This window comes from Drosophila serrata, unplaced genomic scaffold (genome assembly GCF_035046125.1).
Source record: "Drosophila serrata isolate PLE 108 unplaced genomic scaffold, ASM3504612v1 contig_275, whole genome shotgun sequence".
NCBI lineage: Eukaryota > Metazoa > Arthropoda > Insecta > Diptera > Drosophilidae > Drosophila > Drosophila serrata.
Window position 1 is genome coordinate 1,068,154 of NW_028257173.1, and position 21,974 is coordinate 1,090,127.

The window sequence follows — 21,974 nt, forward strand, 5'->3', positions numbered from 1 at the left end:
GGATTAAAATCTAGTGGAAGTGTATATATTATTTAATTTTCAGCAGTAAACAAATCTCTTCTGACCTGTACAAGGATTACAAATTACAGTTATGAAAAAAAAATAATAATTACTGCCATACAATTGAGCTGGGCAAATGGAGGAGATGTACAATACTTTTTTGGGGGCTTTGCAGAAACAAGTTAAACTTGTTTAATAATTTTTTATTTTTTTATTGGTTTTTAATACTCATAATTCAATTTTAATTAAATAATTGAATAATCATTATTTTTCAAGTTTAACATTCAAGTTGAGTAATATCTGTTATTTTCTTTTTCTTTAATTCCAATTGGAAATAAAAATGGTTCTCTAATTTTTGTTTAAAAAATTTTTTAAGTAATATTACTTGTCAATTATTATTTAAAAAATAATTCAAATTTAATTGTAACACCTTTACGGTATATTTATATTTATATATACATCAAACACATTAAAACACAGATTAATTATAAGTGGCAATCTTTAAAAAATACCACTCCGTTCAAAAAAATTTTAATTGTTAAAATTTTATTAATTCAATTCTTTTTTTAAATAACATAATTATCATTGAAATTTTTTTGTTATTTAAGCATTGGAGAATAATTTGCATTTGCAATTATAATTTTATGAGTTGAAAATAACAGTTATTTTTTGACTTGCGTTTAAAAATTTAACATTAATAATTATTTCACAACTTTTTATTAAAAGTTATAGGTATAAATTTGAATTTTATTGTATATAAAAGGAAAATAACTCTAATTTTTTGTTTTAAATTGTACAAGTTATAACAGTTATGATCTCTGAACTCGGATTTTGCTTTAATTTATCTATAAGATTAAGAACGTAATACCATTTTTTTTTCGTGACACGAAGAAATTGCATAATAAATTTGCAAAGTTCTTGTGGGCCGTACTTTTGAGACAAGTTGACAACCCTACTGTCATGGCGTCCAAAGTGCAAATTATATTTTTATTAGTTAATTTGGCTTATAAACGCCAGAGAAAATGCCGTTGAAGGGCATAAAAGTTTTGGAGTTCGTAGGACTTGCCCCGGGACCATTATGTGGAAAGATCCTGACCGATTTCGGGGCTACAGTCACCCGAATCGACAAGGTAAACAAAAGCATCATGGCCGACTGGTATCATTTTTTTTTTAAATTACAATTTTTCATACATATACATTATGTTTTTTTACTCCTCACACTAACGATTGATAAAATGTTATTTGTCGCAGGTCCTTGAGAATCCCATGGATGTTCTGCAGCAGGGAAAGCGCACAATAAGCCTGGATTTGAAGAACCCAAGGGGTCAGCAGTTGGCCCGTCGGCTGGCTAACAAATGTGATGTCCTCATCGAAGGCTTCAGGCCCGGAGTGATGGAGAAACTCAATTTGGGACCCGATGAGCTGTGCAAGGAGAATCCCCGCCTGGTTTACGCCCGTCTCACGGGATTCGGACAGCATGGCCGATTAGCGCCGCGGGCCGGTCATGATATCAACTATGCTGCCATATCGGGTGTGCTGTCCATGTTGGGAAGGAGTCACGAGAAGCCAACTGCACCCATAAATCTGCTCACGGATTTCGCTGGAGGCAGTGTGATGTGTGCACTGGGCATTTGTGTGGCTCTCTTGGAACGCCATAAGTCTGGAAAAGGTCAAATTGTGGATGCCTCCATGGTGGAGGGAGCTGCCTATGTTGCCAGCTGGCTGTTTACGTCCCGGAGTATGCCCATTTGGGGACAGGAGAGAGGCCGCAACCTCATCGATGGTGGAGCATATTTCTACGACACTTACGAAACCAAAGACGGTCTCTACATGTCCGTGGGCGCCTTAGAGCCACAGTTCTTTGAGGTGCTCAAACAACGTTTAGAACTACCAGAAGATCTCAGCCAGTTCGGAGAGAAGCATCAGGAGCGAGGGAAAAGGCTACTAACGGAGGCCTTTCTGTCCAAGACCCAAGCTGAATGGTCACAGATCTTCGAGGATGTGGATGCCTGCGTTTACCCCGTGCTGGATTACCGGGAGGTGCATAAGCACGATCACAACAAAGAGCGGAAATCATTTGGAATAATCGAAGACATGCCAGCTCCATGTCCAGCGCCGCGTCTAAGTCGAACTCCAGGAAAGTTGCCGGAGAAACCTGTTAATCAGTTGGCATTTGTCGATGAACTGGAACTTAGTCCCCAAGAGATGAAGGAGCTGTTGGAGTCAGGAGTACTTCAGCTTCCAGAGAAGTCCAAGTTGTAAAAGATTAATGCTAAGCCAGTGCTTTTAGAAATTCAATTTAAATTGTGATTTGTATGTTATTTTAAATTTTGTCATTTAACAGTTGTGTTCTTCTTAATATTCCAAACTACTTCTGAGCTTTATCAAATGAAGTTATTGCCAGCATGTTACACTAAAGATATTAACATATTTAAATAAAACACATTTCTTGTTGTTTCTTGCATTCAACGTACTTTTATTCTCGCACACAGACACATTTTACATTTTCTAAAATTTCGCGTACAAGCTATCAGTCATACAAATTTCTTACGAACAGTTTTAGGCCTCGCATTGATAATTAGAGGATGGAGTGGTACTGAGGAGGAGAGGGTTGAGTCAATAATACGGCATATAACATAACATAATCGATTCTCTCCTCTACAGATCTCAATCGCAATCGCGGGTCAACGTTCGATCTCTTGCTCTCGTTTATACTCTCTCGCGCTCTTCCTACTTACTGACTAAATTAGGATTAACTAGCATACCGAGTAGCACATGTCCTTAAAGCTAATTGGGCTAAAGCACCGCGCGTCAGCGTCTCCAATTGTCCGTGTATATTTAAGATAATTCATTATAATGCTCATATGTATTTAGGTAATGCATATAGTAGGTTGTAATTGTAATTGTAATGTTGGTGTAAATTTCACTAGTTGGCGTTTGGTGTAAGTATGTATGTGGTATAGAGTACGTGGTCGTTGTGTAGAGTCCCGCGTAAAGTAATCCTCGTGAGTCCTTGGGTAAGTTGTAGGTTGTGTAGTTGTTGTATATGTATATAGTAAGTCTCAGTTCTCAGTATAAAATCAGTACCATATGTTACGTTTCAATTTGTTTTCCTTCCACACTTGTGTGCGTGTGAGTGTATTTATTTGCATATCTCTTTAAATGTTTACAAAAAAATATCATTTCTCTGCTGCGCGTGGTGCTTTTGTTCTCACATCTTAGCATACATATATCCTATCATATCGCTCTCACACATGCAGACAACATGAAGGATCAAATCACAGGCAAAGTTACACAGTTGCGTTTTAATTTTATTTATCGATTGTTAAGCTTAGAGCAGACGACGACGACCACTTGCACACAAAAGGTAAAGGTTAAAAGGCAAGCCCGACATTAAAAACATTGTTGCTTGTTGGTGTACCCAAAAAGTGGGCACCCCACCACTGGCGTAGGCTTGCTTTTTCACCAATTAACCTTGACTTAATCTAATGACATGAAATCATCTCTTAATAACTAGATGTAACAAACAGAAATGTCGTTCTCGATTTAAATGATTCTCGATATTTGTTTTTGGAATGATAACATACAGATTTATACTCAGTCACAAATACAAGCACGCTCTTACAGATCATAAATGTAAGGAATATGTTAGCATGTATGTATAAAGGGTAGAAATTTGTGCTAGGTGATCTTGTTGGTGATTTCTTCTAGATACAGATACAGTACTCTTCTCACATCAGCCACTCAATTTTTCTTTCTTTTAACAACCATCAATGTCAATCATCACATATTCCATCATCATCATCATTCAACGCACAAGCATCATTATCATAATCATCAGCACCAAGCTTTATATTCAATCAACACACCTGCGGAGAATGTGCAAAAAGAAAAGAAGATTTAGAATTGTGATTATTATTAGTTAATAGATGTGTGCATTATTTTGTATCTAATTAGTTAAATTATTTAGTTAGTTAGCGTTTTAAAAATTCTAGTAATCACTTACGTTTCGCATACCACAGCCATAAACGTTCAAGCTCCTTCTTCGGCGTTTCTCAGCTTTCGATCTTCCACAGATTCAAAGAGTCACCAATCATTCAAGCGGCAGGTAGACACAAAGTTCTTCATCATCCGCATCCAATCATTCATAGCTCTAATATTTATTTAATTCTATATTATTTTGGCAATACAAGATGATTTCATTAAAGTTGCCATTTCAAAACCCAAATTTTTTGATATGTTGAAATCTGTTGAATCAATTTAACATTTATTTTTCATTCGTTTGGACGGCTGTGCGATATTTCGTTTATTACGAAACGAAAAACATTATTACCAATTAGTAGATTTCTTTTGAAATGACAACTTGTTGGGCTACTAGAATTCATTAAACAAAGGTTGAACATTCGGATCAAGCTTTGTTTAACGAGTTCTTGATTGTTTTTTGTTTATATTATATTTTTTAATATAGGAGATGCGCTTAAATCTAAAGCAGTTCACACTGGTTTCGCTTGCTCTTAATGTAAATGAAATGTTTTGAAAAGATTTTAAACGGTTAGTTTTCGACTTGATTTTGTATATTTTATTTTCTCATTTCGTTCACAGTCGCGTCTTTTTTGTAAGGTAGTTTCTGGTTATGTTATGAGGCAAAGAAGTACAAAATAAGAGTGTGCGTCGTCTTTGAAATAAGTGTCCAAGTGTCCTTTGTCATTGTCTTTATGCGCGTTCTACATTCCTATGGAAAATAAAAATAAAGCATGCATTTGTTTTGTTGTATACCCTGGTCCGTTGTGTTTTAGCTTTAGTATCTTTCGTTTACCTAATATTTATATATATATTAATTACACATGTTTTTTTGTGTGCTGCAGGTAGTTGCTTGGTTGTTGTTTTTTCTTTTTGTTATTATTTCTCGTTGTTCCATTAATATTACAAAAATAACATAAAATGAGAAGCAAAAATTAAGCGTCATTGGTTGGAATTAATGAGAGAGCACACTTAATTGTTGTAAAAAAATAAAATAATTAGAGTTACTCTTATATTTTTTTGTGGTGTTGCTTGTGGGCAAGATCGTGGAAGTTGCAAGAAATTTATATATATTATAATTGGTTTTATCTTTTCTTTTGTTTTCGTTTTATTTGAAGCTATCAGCGGATTTAAATACAATGAAAAATGTGTCAAAATGTATGAAATAAGTTCCATTTTTGACAGAAGCGCATACTTTTGGTTACAAATTTAATTGAATTCAAATCCATAGCGATTTCTGTGACAACATTCCACGCCCTTGCCTTTGTACGTCCTAAAGTCATTTCGTAATTCGTTTTTTTAGTTGCTAAGATTTCTTTTCTTTTGTTTTGTTTTGTTTTCAGTCGTCATTGAGTGAGTTACATTTAGTTTCGTTTCGTTTCTTTGTGTAAATTTAAATTGAAATCCGTTTAAAATCTTTTTGATTTGCTTACGTTTCTAGAACCATTCGTTTCTTAGACTTAATTCATAATATCACACAACACACGCCAACACACGCGCGCCAAAGGAAAAGGAAGTCATATTCATCTATTTTCATACATCATCATTTTCGTGGGTTTATTTTTCTCAATCACAAGACCTTTTACAGTTTCTCGCAAGCATCCATCACAGATTCACACTATAAATATATAGGCATTAGGTGTCGGACAACAGTTATTCCTCAGACTTAAAGATAATAGTACATACTCGCTCTCAGCTCATCACATTCAGTTCACAAATCGCACACAGGTCATTCATGCTGTTTTTTTTTTTAGTTTTTTTTTCTCCTTTTTTTGGGTAGTTAGGATAGTGGGATTTACATGAAATTTTTCTTAAAAATTAAAGTATTGTGCAGTTAGCTGCTACAAGTTAATGTTTCCATAGAGTTGCATTGCAGCATATTTAATCATGTTGGTTTTTTTTTCTACCGATTTTTTACAAAATTTTATAACAACTTTCAACTAAATATATTTTTTTTTGGTAATCTCTAAAATCGGAGCTAAAAATCGCCAGAAACAAGAGCGATTTCAAAAGACACAATACTGCCCCCTCAAGGCGTTCTTAAATAATTGTCATAATTTGCTGTTGTGGCGAGGAAAGTAATTTGTGTTTTAGTCAGTGGGCACAGCCTGCTTTTGGAATCGCTATATGGGTCAACGGGGCTTAATTAAATCTTAATGGGGATTCAGGATACAGCTTACAACTAGTTTGGGGTTTTATAAACAATGTGTCTTAGCGTTTAAACGTTGCACAGCAACAATATAGATCGGACAAACAAACTTAGTAAATAGATTCATAGTTTCTTATTAGAGAATTCGGACTGGACTGCAAAAATAAGAGAATGGTGAAAAAATCAAAATCTTAATCATGTTTAAGCTTATAGAATGTGTCGACTCTTAAGTGGAACATGAACTTTACTTTGCTAAAGTTTGTATAAATTCTAATATAGAGTTATAAAGTTAAATCAAATCGCTGTACATTTATGTAGCATCCTCGAAAAGCAAGTTTTCTTTCTACTATAAAATCGACACATTCTAATTCACTATTCATTTGCCGATGAACTACAGAAAAATATCATAAATATTAATACTTACCAGTTTGGCTGCAAAACATACAATTATTTCAGGTGGTATGAGGCGGTTAGGGAGGAAACATTAACCTCTAGAGCATGGGATTTACTGCGTAATGACCTGGTTGTTGATCTTTTTGATCTCCTTAACGGCCCAGGTGCACAGCATTTTGGTGCGCTGTCCCTTGGACCGCTTGCCCTCGACCAAGAAGTGGGTGATGATCGCATCGTCCAACAGAGGACAGAGACGTGATCCAAACGACGTGCACAAATCTCCAATAAAGCCGGCGGCGCTGGCCATCATCGAATCAGAGACGTCGCCATCTTGAGCGATGCGCTTAATGAAGCTGATGATATGACCAAGATGGGGTTCCATGTGCATTACGTCAGGATGTGCAGTCTGGTCCATGCCCTTCAAGCCTTGGATGATGCCCGTGTAGGCCTCCAGAACACTTTCCCGCAGCTCGTTGATGTATTCATTCATGTCATAGTTGTTGGCATCGATTTGCAGATTGGAGGCTACGCGTAGCATTTCCAGCACCACGTTAATATACTTGATAAAGTGGCTGCCGATGCTTAAAGCGATATCGCCAAAGGTGGACAGGATCTGCGGCTTGACGCTGCGATGCAAAGTTGGCTCCGCCAAGTTGGTCAGCATCACTGACATAATCTCATCGCAGTAGGGCACCATCAAATCCTTAACCGCACGGAAGATATCACCGGTAACGCCGACAGAGGCACAGCATACCTGATATTCCTGGTGATTTTTTAGGCCCATGATCAAAAAGTCCTTGAAAGCCGGCATGTACTTGGCAAACTGAACGCCCAAGAGCTCCACCAGAGTAGAAACGGCCAGGAATGCATCCTCCTGTACGCCACCAGCCTTTCCAGTGCTCGAATTGAACATGGTGAGCAAGGCGGTCATAATAGCATCGGAAATCTGAGGGGCATCCTGTTCATGGACCTTTCTCAACACACTCTGCAGTGTGGCGCAGAGCAGCGATTGCAGATCGTTGAACTGATGACGATCACTGTGGTTATTGATCTGTGTCTCCATCTGCATCACCTGGTTCAAACGCTCCAATATGACAAGTGTTGTGCGCTGCACCACCAAGTAGCAATCCAAGGGGGAATTCTTGATCATGTCCATAAGTGCCTCGTAGGCGGCGCCCCTCAAATTGGCCTGAGCTCCGTCCGAGCGATCGGTGGTCACCAGCAGCTGAGTTATAATGTACTCAAAGAACGGTGACAGAGCGTATGTCTCCGGAGTTTCGCCCTCGGTGGTCACGGCTGCCTCATAGGCGGCGTCCGAAAGACCAATGAAGGCCCAGCAGACATTGGCGGCCACACGTGGTTCCGACTTCAAACTCTTCACAAAGCACTCCAACAGTGTTTGTAAATATGTCTTGTTGATGGCCGCCTCGGGAATGGTCTGAGATGGGAAAAAATTTGCAGATTAAAAAAAATATCCAGAGCGACCACAATGTTTAGTTTAGTTTTACTCACGTCGCAGATACGGCCAAAGGTCCAGGCGGTAGTGTCACGCACATTGACGCTGCTGTCGTACATTAAGCCGATAAGCGTCGGCATGGCCTGCTCCACCAGCGGCTTTAGGGTGTTTGTCTCTAGTCCGGTCAACACAGATCCGAAGGTCATGACCGCTGCGTCGCGGTAGCGCCAGTTGGGCGACTCGATGTTCTCCTTAATGAAGGGCAAGACATGCGGAACAATTTCGTCCTCGCAACAAGTGGCGAGTACCATTAGGCAGACGGAGGCGGCCTTTGACGGGCTCCACGAGTCCTCATCATCGCACTCGTCCTGCTTGGTCAGCTTCTCGACAAGGACGGGCGTTAGGTACTGAAGAGCGCCGCGAGCATAGTGCTTCGATACCCGCTGCGGTGCCCTGCCCTGATCCGTGGCCTCCTGGCTCTCGATGGCGAGATCGGTCTCCTCGTCGCACACGTTCGACCAGAACTCGATGCCCTGCAGAGCCACCGCATCGTTGTCAGATTTCATCGCCGCCAAAGTGATCGGGAACAGAGCCTGTGCCATGTAGGGCTCCATGAATTGATAGTACAGGGTTAGAATCTTGACCAAACACTGCAACGCCGCCACACAAATCTGCGTGTCCTGGCACTGTGTGGCCTCGCACACCACCTCCATAATGAAGTTGCGTTCGATGTCCTTCTCAAAGTTTGACTTGGTAAACTCCAGCGAGTTGAGCAGCGCTGTGGTGGCCGCCAATCGGACATGGTTGCTTGGTTCCACCTTGCGCATGCCATGGATAATGGCGGTGAGAACATCGTTGGCCTGGTTTTCCATCACCCCGTGCCGAATATCCTGACAAATGTAGCCGATGGCCTCCAGGGCCGCTTCGCGATGCATTTCGGTGGATCCCTCGCTAACCACCTTGTTGACCAACGTCTGGATGAGCAGATTCCAACGATTGATGGGCAGCTCAATAACGGCCACGTATGCCACGCACTGGGCGGCGCAAGAGGGTCGCGTGTTCTCGGTACCCAAAGCAGCCAGGATCTATAAGATATAGGTACATGGCAAGGCATTAAATATGTTAGTATGAACATTTTTAGTTTGTTTTTAGCAAACTTACGTTATTTTTGATGAGCTCTCGAATCTCGGTGGGGAACTGGTGCCAGCGCTCCTCATATTGTTGACTGATCTTCTCGTCCTTGCTGGTCAAGTGGTTCTTCAGTTGGAGACCGGCTGCCATTCGAGCAACAGCGCTATTTGTCGTGTTCACCAGGATCTCCGACAGCGCCTTGAGAAACTCGGGCAAATTGCTGGCTGCCGCCTGCTCCAGGAAGTTCTTTGCCGAAAGCAATTCATTTTTATCTGAAATATGTGGATTGTTTTAATATCTCAAGAGTTTGCTTAATATAATTGCTATTTAATGAAATCTTTAGAATATGTATATATTTACATTTTATAATTAAGATGAAGATGTTATATTAATTAAAACTAAAAAGTACAATTTATATTTTTAATGAAATATTTGATAATAACTAAACGAAAAATATTTTTATGAAGAATTTAATGTGTTATTGTTCATGCCTTTAAACTTAGCCTATTTATTTTTAGTGTAGGTGGAAACTGTTATCTTGGGGGCTCCCGAAAAAAAAAATATGTACATATATAATGAGGAGCCTATAATAATGGCCTGTGCGGATATCGCCGGAAGAACCAGTCGCATATTTTGCATTAAAATAAGGTTAAGAAAATTCCACGATTGACAAGCCTTGAACGTTTATTCCTGCCGCTTTGAGGTTATGTCGGGGACCGCCGCAGTTTATAAATCCTTAATTGTAGGAGCGCGTTAATGTGCCGGAATACATACGCACATATGTATGTAAGCGCGCGGTCCGCGCGACAAGGGAATCTGCTTATGTGTGTGTGTTCCCCTAGCAACGAAACATATGCGAGTGCCTATTGCAACCCTGCGCAACATACAACGCGCGCGTCCCTCCCGAGAAAAAAAAAACGAATTCAATGAAGAAACGAGAATAGCCCTGGGCGAAACTTAACAATATCCTAGGCGTAGACATGCAAGGCAACTCACCTGGCGACACCGTCTTCTCCAAAATGACAATCAGTTGCATGGCTATGTCGGAAGTCATTTTTGCGCTCTTTTTCTCCTCTTTTTACTTTACTTTCCGTTTCTTTCTGCACGTCGTTGCGTTCGAGGGAGGGGGGTTGGTGGCGTGTGTCTATATGTGTGAGTGGCGGAATTTTTGCGTAATTACTAGACAATTGTCAAGCGGCTGCAGATGAAATTGATACAGAACGTAAATTAATACATTTTAACCTTACAGCGACTACTTTGAGCAGGTTGCAACGTCTTGAACGTCACGAAATTGATTTTTTCGTGTGCACACACACATCCAAGCTGATTGCGAATCACAGTTAACTCACCTATTGGCTGTTGCTTAGTCAAAGGTTCCACCTGCCAAAAAGCGCTGGATGTTGATCGGAAATTCCTTTAGTTATATTTGTCGTTGAAGTTCACAAAATCGTTGCTTTTATCGCGGGGGCACTAGATTTTAGTTGCTGCCTTAAAAATGAGTTGAATGGAACAGCGTGACCGCGCGCGAACTATACTATCCGGCGTTGCAAACGATATGAAATAGGCTAAAATATACCAAAAGCTCAAGGCTCGGTGGCAACACTTACGCTTCTCTGGCAACTGTCAGTTGAATTTGAATTGTTTGGGATAAACAAAAATAACTAGTTCGGAATCTAGCAACAATAAAAACTGGAAGCACCATATTATTTTGGTATTTCAAAGAGAGTTAAAACTTTTAAACTGAATTAAAATTGGTTTGCTTAGCGTGCGGATTTCGTAGCCCTGTTTGGGACTGCCACTCCACACACACAAGTTGGCAGCCCGGTCAGCTGGACTAGGTGACAACACTGTCACAGGCAGTGCTGACGTTCGGCCAAAAAATAGGAGAAACGTAGTAAAAACATTCGAAAAACAGAATAATTTGAGTAAATAACTCCGGGATCTCTTTGCAAGCGGTTCGCCATCCGACTGTTCTTCGGGAGAATTAGTGGGACAGCTAGGGACAGCTGGCGCAACCCACGTTCCAGTTACAGCCGCTGAAAGGGCGACAGACATATCGAAGCAATTTGGGAATCTTTGCCACAATTTCAAGATGTTCGTGCTCTTCGGCTTCATCACGCTGATGCAGGTCCTCCTGCCTCTGCTGGGCCCGGCGGAGGCCTTTTACCTGCCCGGATTGGCGCCGGTGAACTTCTGCAAAAAGGGCGAGGGCTCCTCCACATGCAAGGTAAGTGTATGTGAGTGCGGCGGTGGCGGCGGGTGTGTGTTTGTTTTACGGCCGAAACAATTAGCAATATCAGTGGAAATAGCAAGCAAAGTAGGGTAGTGGCAATGTTCTGATGATGAATTCCTCTAATGGCGGTCAGGAACGGAAGCGCTGATAAGGCAGGCAGGCGCAGAGCAACAGCCACCGCCGGCAGTTAATATCTTTTCCCTGCCAGTTCTACATCTCCGCTGCTGACGTCGACGCCGTCGTTGTTAGTTTGCGTTTTTCGACACGCTTCCAAACGAGAAGTAAGTGTTCCGATTCCTAAGTTAACGCGGGTCTGTTGTTTCAGCTGGTTCTTTTGTGGGTGCGTCTGTTATGCGGATAAGTGGCCTTCAGTTAGATAAGGTCCTAAATGAAATTCATGTGTTTAGGTAGATCAGTAAAATGTACAGGCATTTGAAATCTATTCACTATCGCACATGATGTTACATATTTTTTTCTTCCTATTTCACTGGGCTTAGCATAGGTTTCAAAATACCTCAACTTATTTAGATTTAGACTCTGTCAGATCGGAGAGCAATCAATATGCGGCACCCAATTAATTTAGGAATGATAGTTATTATCACTAAATTAGACGCTGAATTATAAAATGTATATTTACAATAGGGCTTTCAATAATAATGTTACTTTTCTTAACTCCCAGATAAGACAACTTTTACAGCAATCCCAATAACTCGGTCATATGAAATCATTACAAATATACATAGTTTTCATAGTTTTATAATCTTCTGAAGCACCGATAAACGTGACATGTGCACTGCCAGATAAGATTAAAGAGAAACCTATAAAGGCCAAGAATCGACTAAACATATTGATTGATCTTTTTATTTATTTATTATCTTCTCTAGTCGGATGTTGTGCTGTACGTTAACCGGCTAAACACGGAGGAATCGATCATACCCTATGAGTACCATCACTTCGACTTCTGTTTGGGCAAGGAGGAAAATTCTCCGGTGGAGAATCTGGGCCAGGTTGTGTTTGGCGAGCGTATTCGTCCGGGACCCTACAATATCCATTTCCTGGAGAATCAGCCATGTGCTGTGGTAAGTTAATTAGTTAAACTAGGGGGCAAACACCAATTGTATAATCTGTGATTCACTTGACAATATTTGGACGGTATTATCGCTGTCTCCATTGGCTTTGAACATGCCTTTTCCACGATCGAATCGAATCGGACCTATTATATCTGTTATCTTTCATTAACAGGCGTGTACCAAGGAGTACAAGGGTGGCGATGCTATTTCCAACCGCCTGATGATGGTATTGAAGAAAGGCATTAGCTTGAACTATCAGCATCATTGGATTGTGGACAATATGCCTGTGACCTGGTGCTATCCTCTGGAAAATGGCAAACAATATTGCGGTACTGGCTTCCCGATGGGTTGCCTCGTCCGACCCGATGGCGATGGATGCCCAATAAACTCGATTTACAACCAGCCCATGCATTACTATCCCTTCAATCATGTGGATCTTGAGATGACCTACCACAGTGGACAGTCGGAGGATTGGGGAATTGGATTCGGCAACAGTGGACGAATTATCTCAGTAAAGGTTACTCCCAAATCGATTAAACATACGGATCCCAAGAATCCCAACTGCTTGAGCACTGAGCCGCTGGCCATTAGCGAGAACTCCCTGAAGCCTGGAGAGCAGCTAAGCATTATATACACGTACAGTGTGAAGTTCGTTAAGAACGACTCAATCAAATGGTCCTCCCGTTGGGATTACATCTTGGAATCGATGCCGCATACGAATATTCAATGGTTCTCCATTCTCAACTCGCTGGTGATTGTACTCTTCTTGAGCGGCATGGTGGCAATGATAATGCTTCGCACTTTGCACAAGGACATTGCCCGCTATAATCAGATGGATAGCGGCGAGGATGCCCAGGAGGAGTTTGGCTGGAAGCTGGTCCATGGCGATGTCTTCCGACCACCCCGCAAGGGCATGCTGTTGTCTATTTTCCTGGGATCCGGTGTCCAGGTGTTGGTGATGGCCATGGTCACCTTGGCCTTTGCCTGCTTGGGTTTCCTATCGCCAGCAAATCGCGGTGCTTTAATGACCTGCTCTATGGTCTTGTTTGTCTCATTGGGAACACCGGCTGGCTACGTATCAGCGCGTGTCTACAAGAGTTTCGGTGGACTGAAGTGGAAGAGTAATGTTATCCTTACTTCGATCGTTTGCCCAGGGTAAGTTTGCTCTCGATTTTGTTAATCAAACTTACACTTCAACTTACCTAACTACCTTTTCTTTCTTTTTTTTAGAGTGGTCTTCTCGCTGTTCTTTGTGATGAATCTGGTGCTCTGGGGCGAGAATAGTTCGGGAGCTGTGCCATTCAGCACATTGATCGCTTTGCTGGCCCTGTGGTTTGGTGTCTCGGTACCGCTGACCTTCGTTGGTGCCTACTTTGGATTCCGCAAACGCGTAAGTGCATATAATAGTGCTCACATTGATATAGACGTAATGTAAGATGATATCGACTTGCAGGCTCTGGAGCATCCGGTGCGCACTAATCAGATTCCACGACAGATTCCCGACCAATCGATTTACACACAACCTATTCCCGGCATCGTCATGGGCGGTGTTCTGCCCTTCGGCTGCATTTTCATTCAGCTATTCTTTATCCTAAGCTCGCTGTGGTCAAATCAGATGTATTACATGTTCGGCTTCTTGTTCCTGGTCTTTCTCATCCTGATCATCACGTGCTCGGAGACAACGATCCTGCTGTGCTACTTCCACCTATGTGCGGAGGACTATCACTGGTGGTGGCGCTCCTTCCTAACGTCCGGCTTCACCGCTGTCTACTTGTTCATCTACTGTTGCCATTACTTTGTGACAAAGCTCTCGATCAAGGACAGCGCCTCGACGTTCCTGTACTTTGGCTACACCGCCATTATGGTGTTCCTCTTCTTCTTGCTGACCGGCACCATCGGATTCTTTGCGTGCTTCTGGTTCATTCGCAAGATCTACAGCGTGGTCAAGGTGGACTAAACGATAAAAAAAGAGGCAACAAGATGTAGAAGCAGGAGAACGAGCTCTGTGCGAATGTATTTTTGTATGTGTAGCCACAAATTTACACTTAAGCCTAATGTGTGTGTGTGATTTCTGCGCTGTGCGCCTTCAGGCACAGTCAGTTTTCTGTTTAATATAATTACGAATTGATATATGTGTACAATAACATATACTTTGTATCAGGCATAAAAACCGTGGATGAAATGTAATGAAGCGCGCAATAATCTTTAAGCAGTAAGCAGCAGATGGCTGAGTTGAAGTCCAAGATATATATCTTTTGTATAGTTCACAGCGTTCTGTTAATCTTTAGGCATAAAGTTTAGCAATGTCCATTTCCCCTCACTTCTATAAACGATTCCAAAAAAAAAAAAAAAAAAATACAAAAAATATAATAAAAAACAAGAAAAGAAAAAGTACTGAGCCCAAGTAAAACCGAAGTACTTTAAACACCGTTCTCTATTTGTAATAATCAAAGCCTAACAACTGTAATTAGTGGCTCGAGCAGGATTGATGAATTCTATTGTAATATTTTAAATACTTTAGTTTAAACTATTTAAATCTAATAACTTGCGACTAAAGAATAAACAAAAAACAATACAAATTATAAAACGTTAGCTCGCTTTTCGGGGAACAGAACTAGCTCTTTTCTTCAACCCTTGACCAACTGACAGTTGTCGTTGTCAGTTGTGACTTTAGTACGGCTTCCGTGGCCACAGATTGCAAAAAACGGGGGCAGTGCGAATAAACACTTCCAGCTCAGAGCTTGGCTAGCGGCTCATCCATGTCAGAGATTGTGGACAGCGATGTGGACGAGTACGATGAGCTGTCGGAGTTGCGACAACATCAGAAACCCGAGTCCCAGACCTCGGTTGATGTAGGTATCCCATCTAATAAGTTCCACGGCTCATATATATTCCTTTTTTGTTACCAGGAGGCCTTCGATTTGGACGACCTGCTGCCCACTATTGGCGAGTTTGGCAAGTATCAGAAGCTGCTGGTTTTTGGCATTTGCCTCCCTGCCTGCATTCCGTGCGGCTTTTGTGCCTTTAATCAATTATTTATGGCTGATACTCCGGATGACTATTGGTGTCGCATCCCGGAGCTTCTTGATATGCCTCTGGAGCAGCGCAAATCGCTGGCCATACCCAAGGAAATGGTGAGTAATAGTGCCCATTGGCAGCCATATGAGTGCTCAGGTAATCAAGTCAGCCCATTGATTGTGCGTTTGTCGTGAGTCAGAGGTCGATATAAGGGGTGGTTCGTCGAGTAATCGCGGAGGCCAATGATGAAATGACAGGGGACAAAAAAAGAAGAAAATAAATAAATATTTAAAGATTGAAACTTGAAGATTGCTAATCGAAACATTTTATACCCATTTTCCCTTTCCAGGACAATGACGAACTCGTCTATAGCAAATGTTTCACTTACGGCGTCAATTGGACACAACTACTGGAGTCTGAAGGAGTGGAGGATATCTTGACCTCCATGGAATCGAACATCAGTTGGCCATTGGTTAAGTGCAGCCAGGGCTGGGAGTACAATACCAGCAGTGTCTGGTCCTCGATAGTGATAGATGTGCGGCCTACCCAGAACATTGTTCCTACATCTCCCACATCACCGAAATCCTTCGTGTAGGAGAAGCTGGCTTGCATCATCATTTCCCAAGCATCTTATGTGACATTTATCCCAATCCAAGAATAGTAATACATCTATTTAAACCATTCCCAGTTTGATTTAGTGTGCGATCAGGATATCTATCCCACAATTGGACTGGCTGCTCTCAATACTGGCGGACCCGTTGGAGTCTATCTCTTTGGATTGCTTAATGATCGCGCCGGAAGGAGGCTCTCCTACTTCACCTGCTTGGCCACATTGCTGGCGGGCAGCCTGTTGACTTCGCTGAGTACGGACTTTTGGACATGGGCTGGCAGTCGTGTCATCGTGGGACTCACCATTCCGGCCGTCTATCAGATACCCTTCATTATATGTGAGTGAGAATTGTAAAATATAATTTATTTCTTCTTAAACTTTATAGCTCTCGAGTTGGTGGGGGAGAACTATCGCTCCTTTGTGACAGTGATGACGTGCACCTTTTACACTTCGGGCATTATGCTGCTTTCTGTGGTCACATATCTGGAACGGGATTGGGTGCGCCTCTCCTACATCACCTCGCTGCCCTTCTATGCCTATTTTCTGTACATGTTCGTGATGCCAGAGTCACCACGTTGGCTCCTCATGCGTGGTCGTTTGGAGGAAGCTCTTAAGATTCTGGAGAGTATGGCCAAGGTTAATGGCAGGCAATTCCCGGAGGCAGTACACCTTAAGCTGGAGGCCCAAATCCGGCGGGATAAGCTCAAGAAGCAGAAGAAAAAGGTGGCCAATGTGGGGCTAATGGATCTTTGCCGCACTCCCAATATGCGCCTGAAGACCATCCTGATTACGCTGAGTTGGTTTGCCAACGAGACTGTCTACCTGGGTCTCAGTTACTATGGACCTTCGCTGGGCACCAATCAGTATGTGAGCTTCTTCCTGTCGGCGGTCGTGGAGCTTCCGAGTTATCTGTGCTGCTGGTACTTTATGGATACCTGGGGTCGAAGGTGGCCCCTGAGTTTATCCATGATATTAGGGTAGGGATGGAGAATGTGCTTTATTTTCCGATTATAAACTCCAATCTTTATTTCCAGTGGTGTGGCATGTGTGATAACAGTGATGCTGCCCGATGATGCCGTGGATGAAACCCTTGTGCTTTATTTAATATCCAAAGCTTTGCTCTCCGCCTCCTTCCTAATCATATATCCCTTCGCCGGGGAACTATATCCAACTCAAGTGCGTGGCATTGGCATTGGAGCTTCCAGTTATATTGGAGGATTGGGTCTCATTGTCATACCCTTTGTGACTTATTTGGGAAAGGAGAACCTGAAGTTACCTTTGGTCATCATGGGCTTTGTTTCAATGCTGGGTGGAATGACTGGATTGAGATTGCCGGAGACACTACATCATCGATTACCACAGACAATTGAGGAGGGCGAGGAGTTTGGCAAAAACTGGCAACTCAAAGATTGCTGCAGTTGTGCTCAAAAGCCGTGGGTTTATTATCTAAGAATATATCTTATTTATTTATTTAATTTCCTGTGCAACTCCAGCGATGTTTTATCCCAACCGCCTTCATATGAAAATCTAGATGTCTTGGCTGGTTCATCCAACAATGCCTCTGAAGTGGAGCTTGAGATGAGGGACAGCAGAAGGGTGCGGGAGCCGGCTCCACGGATTGATGAGCGCACGCCCTTGGATATGACGGCTACCGGAAGTGCTCGTCTCATTCACCGGCCATCGATGAAGCGCTTAGTGCGCCAGATGAGCGTCATGGATACCCAAAGGACACACGATGGAACCATGCAGTTGACGCATTGGATTTAGCTTGGACACATTTCAAGATATTCATTATTATTTTAAATTGCTTTTTTTTTAAACAATGCTTTGGTCGATTTGCATTAGCAAAATAATTATTATTAAAACTTAGTTTAGTTTATATTAATATTTCAAAACAATCGTGTAACACTATAAATATCATTAGTTAAGAGGCGCAATCAAGCACAATGTAAGCAATTGCAATTGAATGTGTATAAAATATAAATCAATAAAGGGTTTCAAATAATTTGATAAACTATAAAAAAGCCTCAAATACTTAAATACAGAAAATAACGTTTACAAAATGTTGCCTTTATATATCATTTCATTATTTACAAATATATCATTTAACTTTTCCTGAACCCATAATTTCGCAAACGATTTCCCCATTCAAAGATCAAATATTGATTTAATTGTAGGGCATTGCTATTAAGTATTGTTTACGCACTTACAATTATAAACAATAAAGCGCATAGAACAAGTTGCAACCGAAAATGAATTCTTCAAACATATCCGGTAAAAATAAATAAATAAATAAGTATATACCATTTGGCGACTTCTCAATCATAGCAAATTGATTTATGCAATTTTATGCGGGCAATTATGCAATTAATTGTTGTCAAACAAAAAGAAAAACTTGTTTACTGCGAACAATGGAGGAATGTGAGAAATTGCCCGCAGCTGTCGACGGATGACGATTTGCTGGCGGTCAGTGTCAGCCATAGGAAGTGCCTGGTCAACCCATGGGAATCACTGAATATGTTGGAATAATATCTTTTCCAATCTTAATATTTTTTAAACTCATCGTAGCCCTATATTTCATATATCGGGTAATTGTCAAAATGTAACATACGAAATTTATAGTTCCAACATGTCAAAAACGAAAAAGCAATTGAACCTAAAGAAATCCCATGCTCCTCTGCCACCACCAACGTCGCCGCCTCAGCCTCCGGCAAGCAAGATGAGTGTCCTGGAACTGCCGGAGGATGTGGTGCGTCGCATTTTTGAATTCCTGCCCCATCTGGTGGATAGTGTACGGTTGGCCAGTGCAGCTGGCAAATTCCGCATGGCCTTTGAGTCCTGGGCTCGGGCTAAGCGACATGTTCTGGATATAGAGCAATTGGAGACAATGCGATTGCCGGATTTAATTGTCTTTTTCAGGCTGGCGGGTCCCTTTATCCGAGTCCTCCAGGTGGACTGCGCCTCCTTCCAGAAGGAGTCCCTGCTCTCGGAGTTCATATCGGAGTATTGCCCGAATCTAGAGGAGATCAATTACTCCAATGTCAATGATGAGTTCCACTATCGCACCATTATGTCGCGGATGACGCACTTGAAGAGGATCCGCATTGAATGCATGGACACCGAGGATGTGTTGCACTTTCGATCTAGAGGCCAACCAGGATCTGGAGTCCTTCGAACTGGTCAATGGTTGTTACACAGGTAGGAAAGGTATTCGTTTTAATTATTTAAATGAATTTAAGTATTTATATTGTTTAGGAAAACACCTTTGTGGTTTTCCCAAGCTCACGAAGCTGGTCCTGCGCGATTGCCTGCTTTGGAACTCGGGGGAATTTGGAATACCCCTCAAGTCATTGCGCATCCTGGACCTCGACGACTGCTGCTTCGAAGTGATGAGCCAGAGCCTCTACCAAAAGATAGCCGAGTCCTGCACTAACCTGGAGGAGCTCATATTTTCCGGCGGCGACGCCAACTTTGAGGTGGTAGCTCAGCTACCCAACCTGCAGCGTTGCACTCTCAAGACCTGGATAACCTCCAATGAGCTGAACATTGGATTCCTCACGGTGCTGGCGGAGAATCATGGTAACAAGCTGACCCATCTGCATTTGTCCGGACAGTTTTTGATCACCAATGAGCACGCCCGCTGTTTGGGTCAGCTGAGCTCCCTTCAGGAATTAAGGTTTACTAACAACGATATCCTGGATGATGATCACTTCAAGTTCTTCAACGATCTCAGCCAGTTGGAACGATTCGGAATGACATGGTGTGCATTGGCAGGGGGCACGGGTATGATGCGACTGGTGCGAAAGTGCCCCAAGTTGAAGATCCTGGACTTTCAGGACTGCGAACTGATCACCGAGGAGTTCGTACTCAATGCCATTGGCTGCTGCTCCAAGGCACCGGGACGGAATCTGGTGATTAATCTGAAGCGCATCAAGATCTCACAGAATATTTTAACGGTGAGATTGAGGAGATATTCTTTTTTATAGATTTTAAATATGAAATTTCTTGTAGCATCCTGATTACCTGTCTCCCTTAAACCATGTCAAGGTTAATTTTCTAAGAGAGTGATTCTGGATTCTGAAAACTATAAGGAGTTTGCTAAGGAGTGGTTATATTATTTTAAGTTTACTAACTCAAAACAAAAAAATCTTTCCATAACTGGCAATATTTGTAACATTCAATGGCCTCGAATTCCTGATATTTCGCAGCCAATGGGATTCTCTCTCTCTATGGCCTGAGTCATGGTTTGGTCGTCTGCCTGCCATAAGGAAGTGGCCACCAGCGACCACCGAAGTGATCAATATTTATGATCAGGCTCACAATGCTCCATTACAGCCGCGATAATTGCGGACAAGCGTGTGTGCTTTAAAGTACTTGGGATTTTGTTTTTTTTTTTTTTGTTTTTGCAAGCAAAACAACAAACAAAAAAATCGAAATCAAAACAATACGATATTCGATATAGTTCAGAATCCGCAATTCAATTCGATTCAAACGATCGCCGGCAATAAATTTCGCATTCAATTGTTGCTCGATTGGAAGTGAACTTTGTGTTTGCTTTTCCAGTGGCCAATGATGTCTGTGTTAGCAGCAGGAAGCTGCTGTGGACCAGTCCAGATCATAGACCAGTTGGCTTACACTCGGGGAAAATGGAATTTTATGGGGAATATGAGACCTCTACTTAACTTAATACTGGCTTAAAAGATTTAGGAGATGGGGGTGTAAGGGATAACTTGCTAAAAACTGCTGTTAAAAAACTTCCAAGAATACCTTAGACCTTATAGGATGCATAATAAAAACTAATTACATATTTCAAGAGCTATTTTCAAAAGATTTTATTTCAAAGAATTTTCCCCTTTTAATTTTACATTTTTCCTGTAATATTTTTGTGCCAGTGCTTTGAGATCAAACTCACCTGTGGCCAGTCTATATTGGTTAGTCATAGCGATACGTTAGCGTTTTGTGTTTCAGCCTGACCTCGAGCGGCTCCTTAAATGGCTGTCGGCAGCAATCGCTTTGAGTCTCCTCCGATCTGTGGATCTGGAGGGGATTAGGGGGCACTCAGACAAATGCCTTGACATGTTTAGGTGTCTGCCATGCTCTCTCAGCCTGGCCTGACTGTCTGACTAATTAGCGTACTTTAACTAGACCAGCAGTTTGCGGTGACATTTGGAGACACCGAAAGACCAAAACAGGAGGAGAGACATCTTCCGAATGGCATCCATCGATCCTCAGAGGAGAGTTTGCATGAGTAGAGCAAATTAAGCAGAGGCAGAGATCCCCCGACCATTTATCCAATTTTTTTTTCCATAGAGACTATATACTCGAAGCGTGGCCAATCACGCCTGTGAATTATTTAAAAATCTCCGCTTGGGCCGTCGTCTTATTTCATAAGAGAGAGACAAGCCTTAAAATTGTTACCCTGATGCCATAGAAATTCGTGTTGTCGTTGTTCAAAGCCGTTACTGTTCGTAGCGTTCGGGGGCCTTGCGATTATGGGAAATGGCTTTTGCTTTGGCTTTGGCTTTAACTCTGCTATCTGCCTTGGCACACACCTCTCGATGCGATGGATGAACTTTTAGTGTCGCTTAACGCCTGGGAAGAACCTCAAAAAGGGGCGGAATCTAGGGGGATTTTCATCTTAATGGAATGGATAATGGGAGTGAGTGGAAGTAAAAGGCAGACGATCAAGGGATTCAAGTTGATTTTTCTGGGAAAAAGTGTGGCAAATATGTAATGTTATAATGCTGACTTATATTGTCATCAAATAAGATTGTTTCTTTCCAAGGAAGAGTAAGGTAAGGTCAACCAAAATATTATTAAATCGAACTCCTGATAAAACATCTATATTATATCTATCTTCCGTACAAATATCAAGACAGTATTGATATTATATT

At 41.7% G+C, this 21,974-nt stretch overlaps 5 protein-coding genes across 6 annotated transcripts; 4 read left to right on the plus strand and 1 right to left on the minus strand.

The window, feature by feature from the left end:
* Positions 1-890: 890 nt before the first annotated feature.
* On the plus strand, positions 891-2,464 carry Amacr (Alpha-methylacyl-CoA racemase). Its single transcript, XM_020953642.2, has 2 exons — positions 891-1,130; positions 1,252-2,464. Exons 1-2 carry the CDS (start codon positions 1,023-1,025, stop codon positions 2,260-2,262), a joined length of 1,119 nt encoding a protein of 372 aa, XP_020809301.2. The 5' UTR covers positions 891-1,022; the 3' UTR covers positions 2,263-2,464.
* On the minus strand, positions 2,446-10,751 carry Fs(2)Ket (Importin subunit beta Fs(2)Ket). Of its 2 annotated transcripts, none has more exons than XM_086834996.1 (7): positions 10,499-10,751; positions 10,146-10,347; positions 9,180-9,421; positions 8,075-9,103; positions 6,594-8,000; positions 4,007-4,153; positions 2,446-3,869 (listed from the first exon to the last, which is right to left on the minus strand). In XM_086834996.1, exons 2-5 carry the CDS (start codon positions 10,201-10,203, stop codon positions 6,675-6,677), a joined length of 2,655 nt encoding a protein of 884 aa, XP_086691122.1. In that variant the 5' UTR covers positions 10,204-10,347; positions 10,499-10,751; the 3' UTR covers positions 2,446-3,869; positions 4,007-4,153; positions 6,594-6,674. The 2 variants fall into 2 exon arrangements, with proteins under 2 accessions (XP_086691122.1, XP_020809300.1); XM_020953641.2 differs by having other exon boundaries at positions 4,007-6,324.
* Positions 10,752-10,931: 180 nt separating this feature from the next.
* Positions 10,932-15,039, plus strand: TM9SF2 (transmembrane 9 superfamily protein member 2). Its single transcript, XM_020953618.2, has 5 exons — positions 10,932-11,376; positions 12,267-12,461; positions 12,625-13,607; positions 13,683-13,842; positions 13,906-15,039. Exons 1-5 carry the CDS (start codon positions 11,242-11,244, stop codon positions 14,407-14,409), a joined length of 1,977 nt encoding a protein of 658 aa, XP_020809277.2. The 5' UTR covers positions 10,932-11,241; the 3' UTR covers positions 14,410-15,039.
* CarT (Carcinine transporter) lies at positions 14,716-18,326 on the plus strand. The gene is made up of 7 exons (XM_020953611.2): positions 14,716-15,304; positions 15,362-15,586; positions 15,820-16,005; positions 16,159-16,417; positions 16,466-17,057; positions 17,115-17,513; positions 17,574-18,326. The coding sequence occupies exons 1-7, from the start codon at positions 15,212-15,214 to the stop codon at positions 17,845-17,847; spliced, it is 2,028 nt and encodes a 675-aa protein (XP_020809270.2). The 5' UTR covers positions 14,716-15,211; the 3' UTR covers positions 17,848-18,326.
* Positions 18,327-18,631: 305 nt separating this feature from the next.
* LOC110184972 (uncharacterized) lies at positions 18,632-20,618 on the plus strand. The gene is given in 4 exon segments (XM_020953623.2): positions 18,632-19,216; positions 19,218-19,278; positions 19,336-20,036; positions 20,092-20,618. Coding segments are annotated over 4 exon segments (1,326 nt in total). The 5' UTR covers positions 18,632-18,709; the 3' UTR covers positions 20,149-20,618.
* The last annotated feature ends 1,356 nt before the right edge of the window (positions 20,619-21,974 follow it).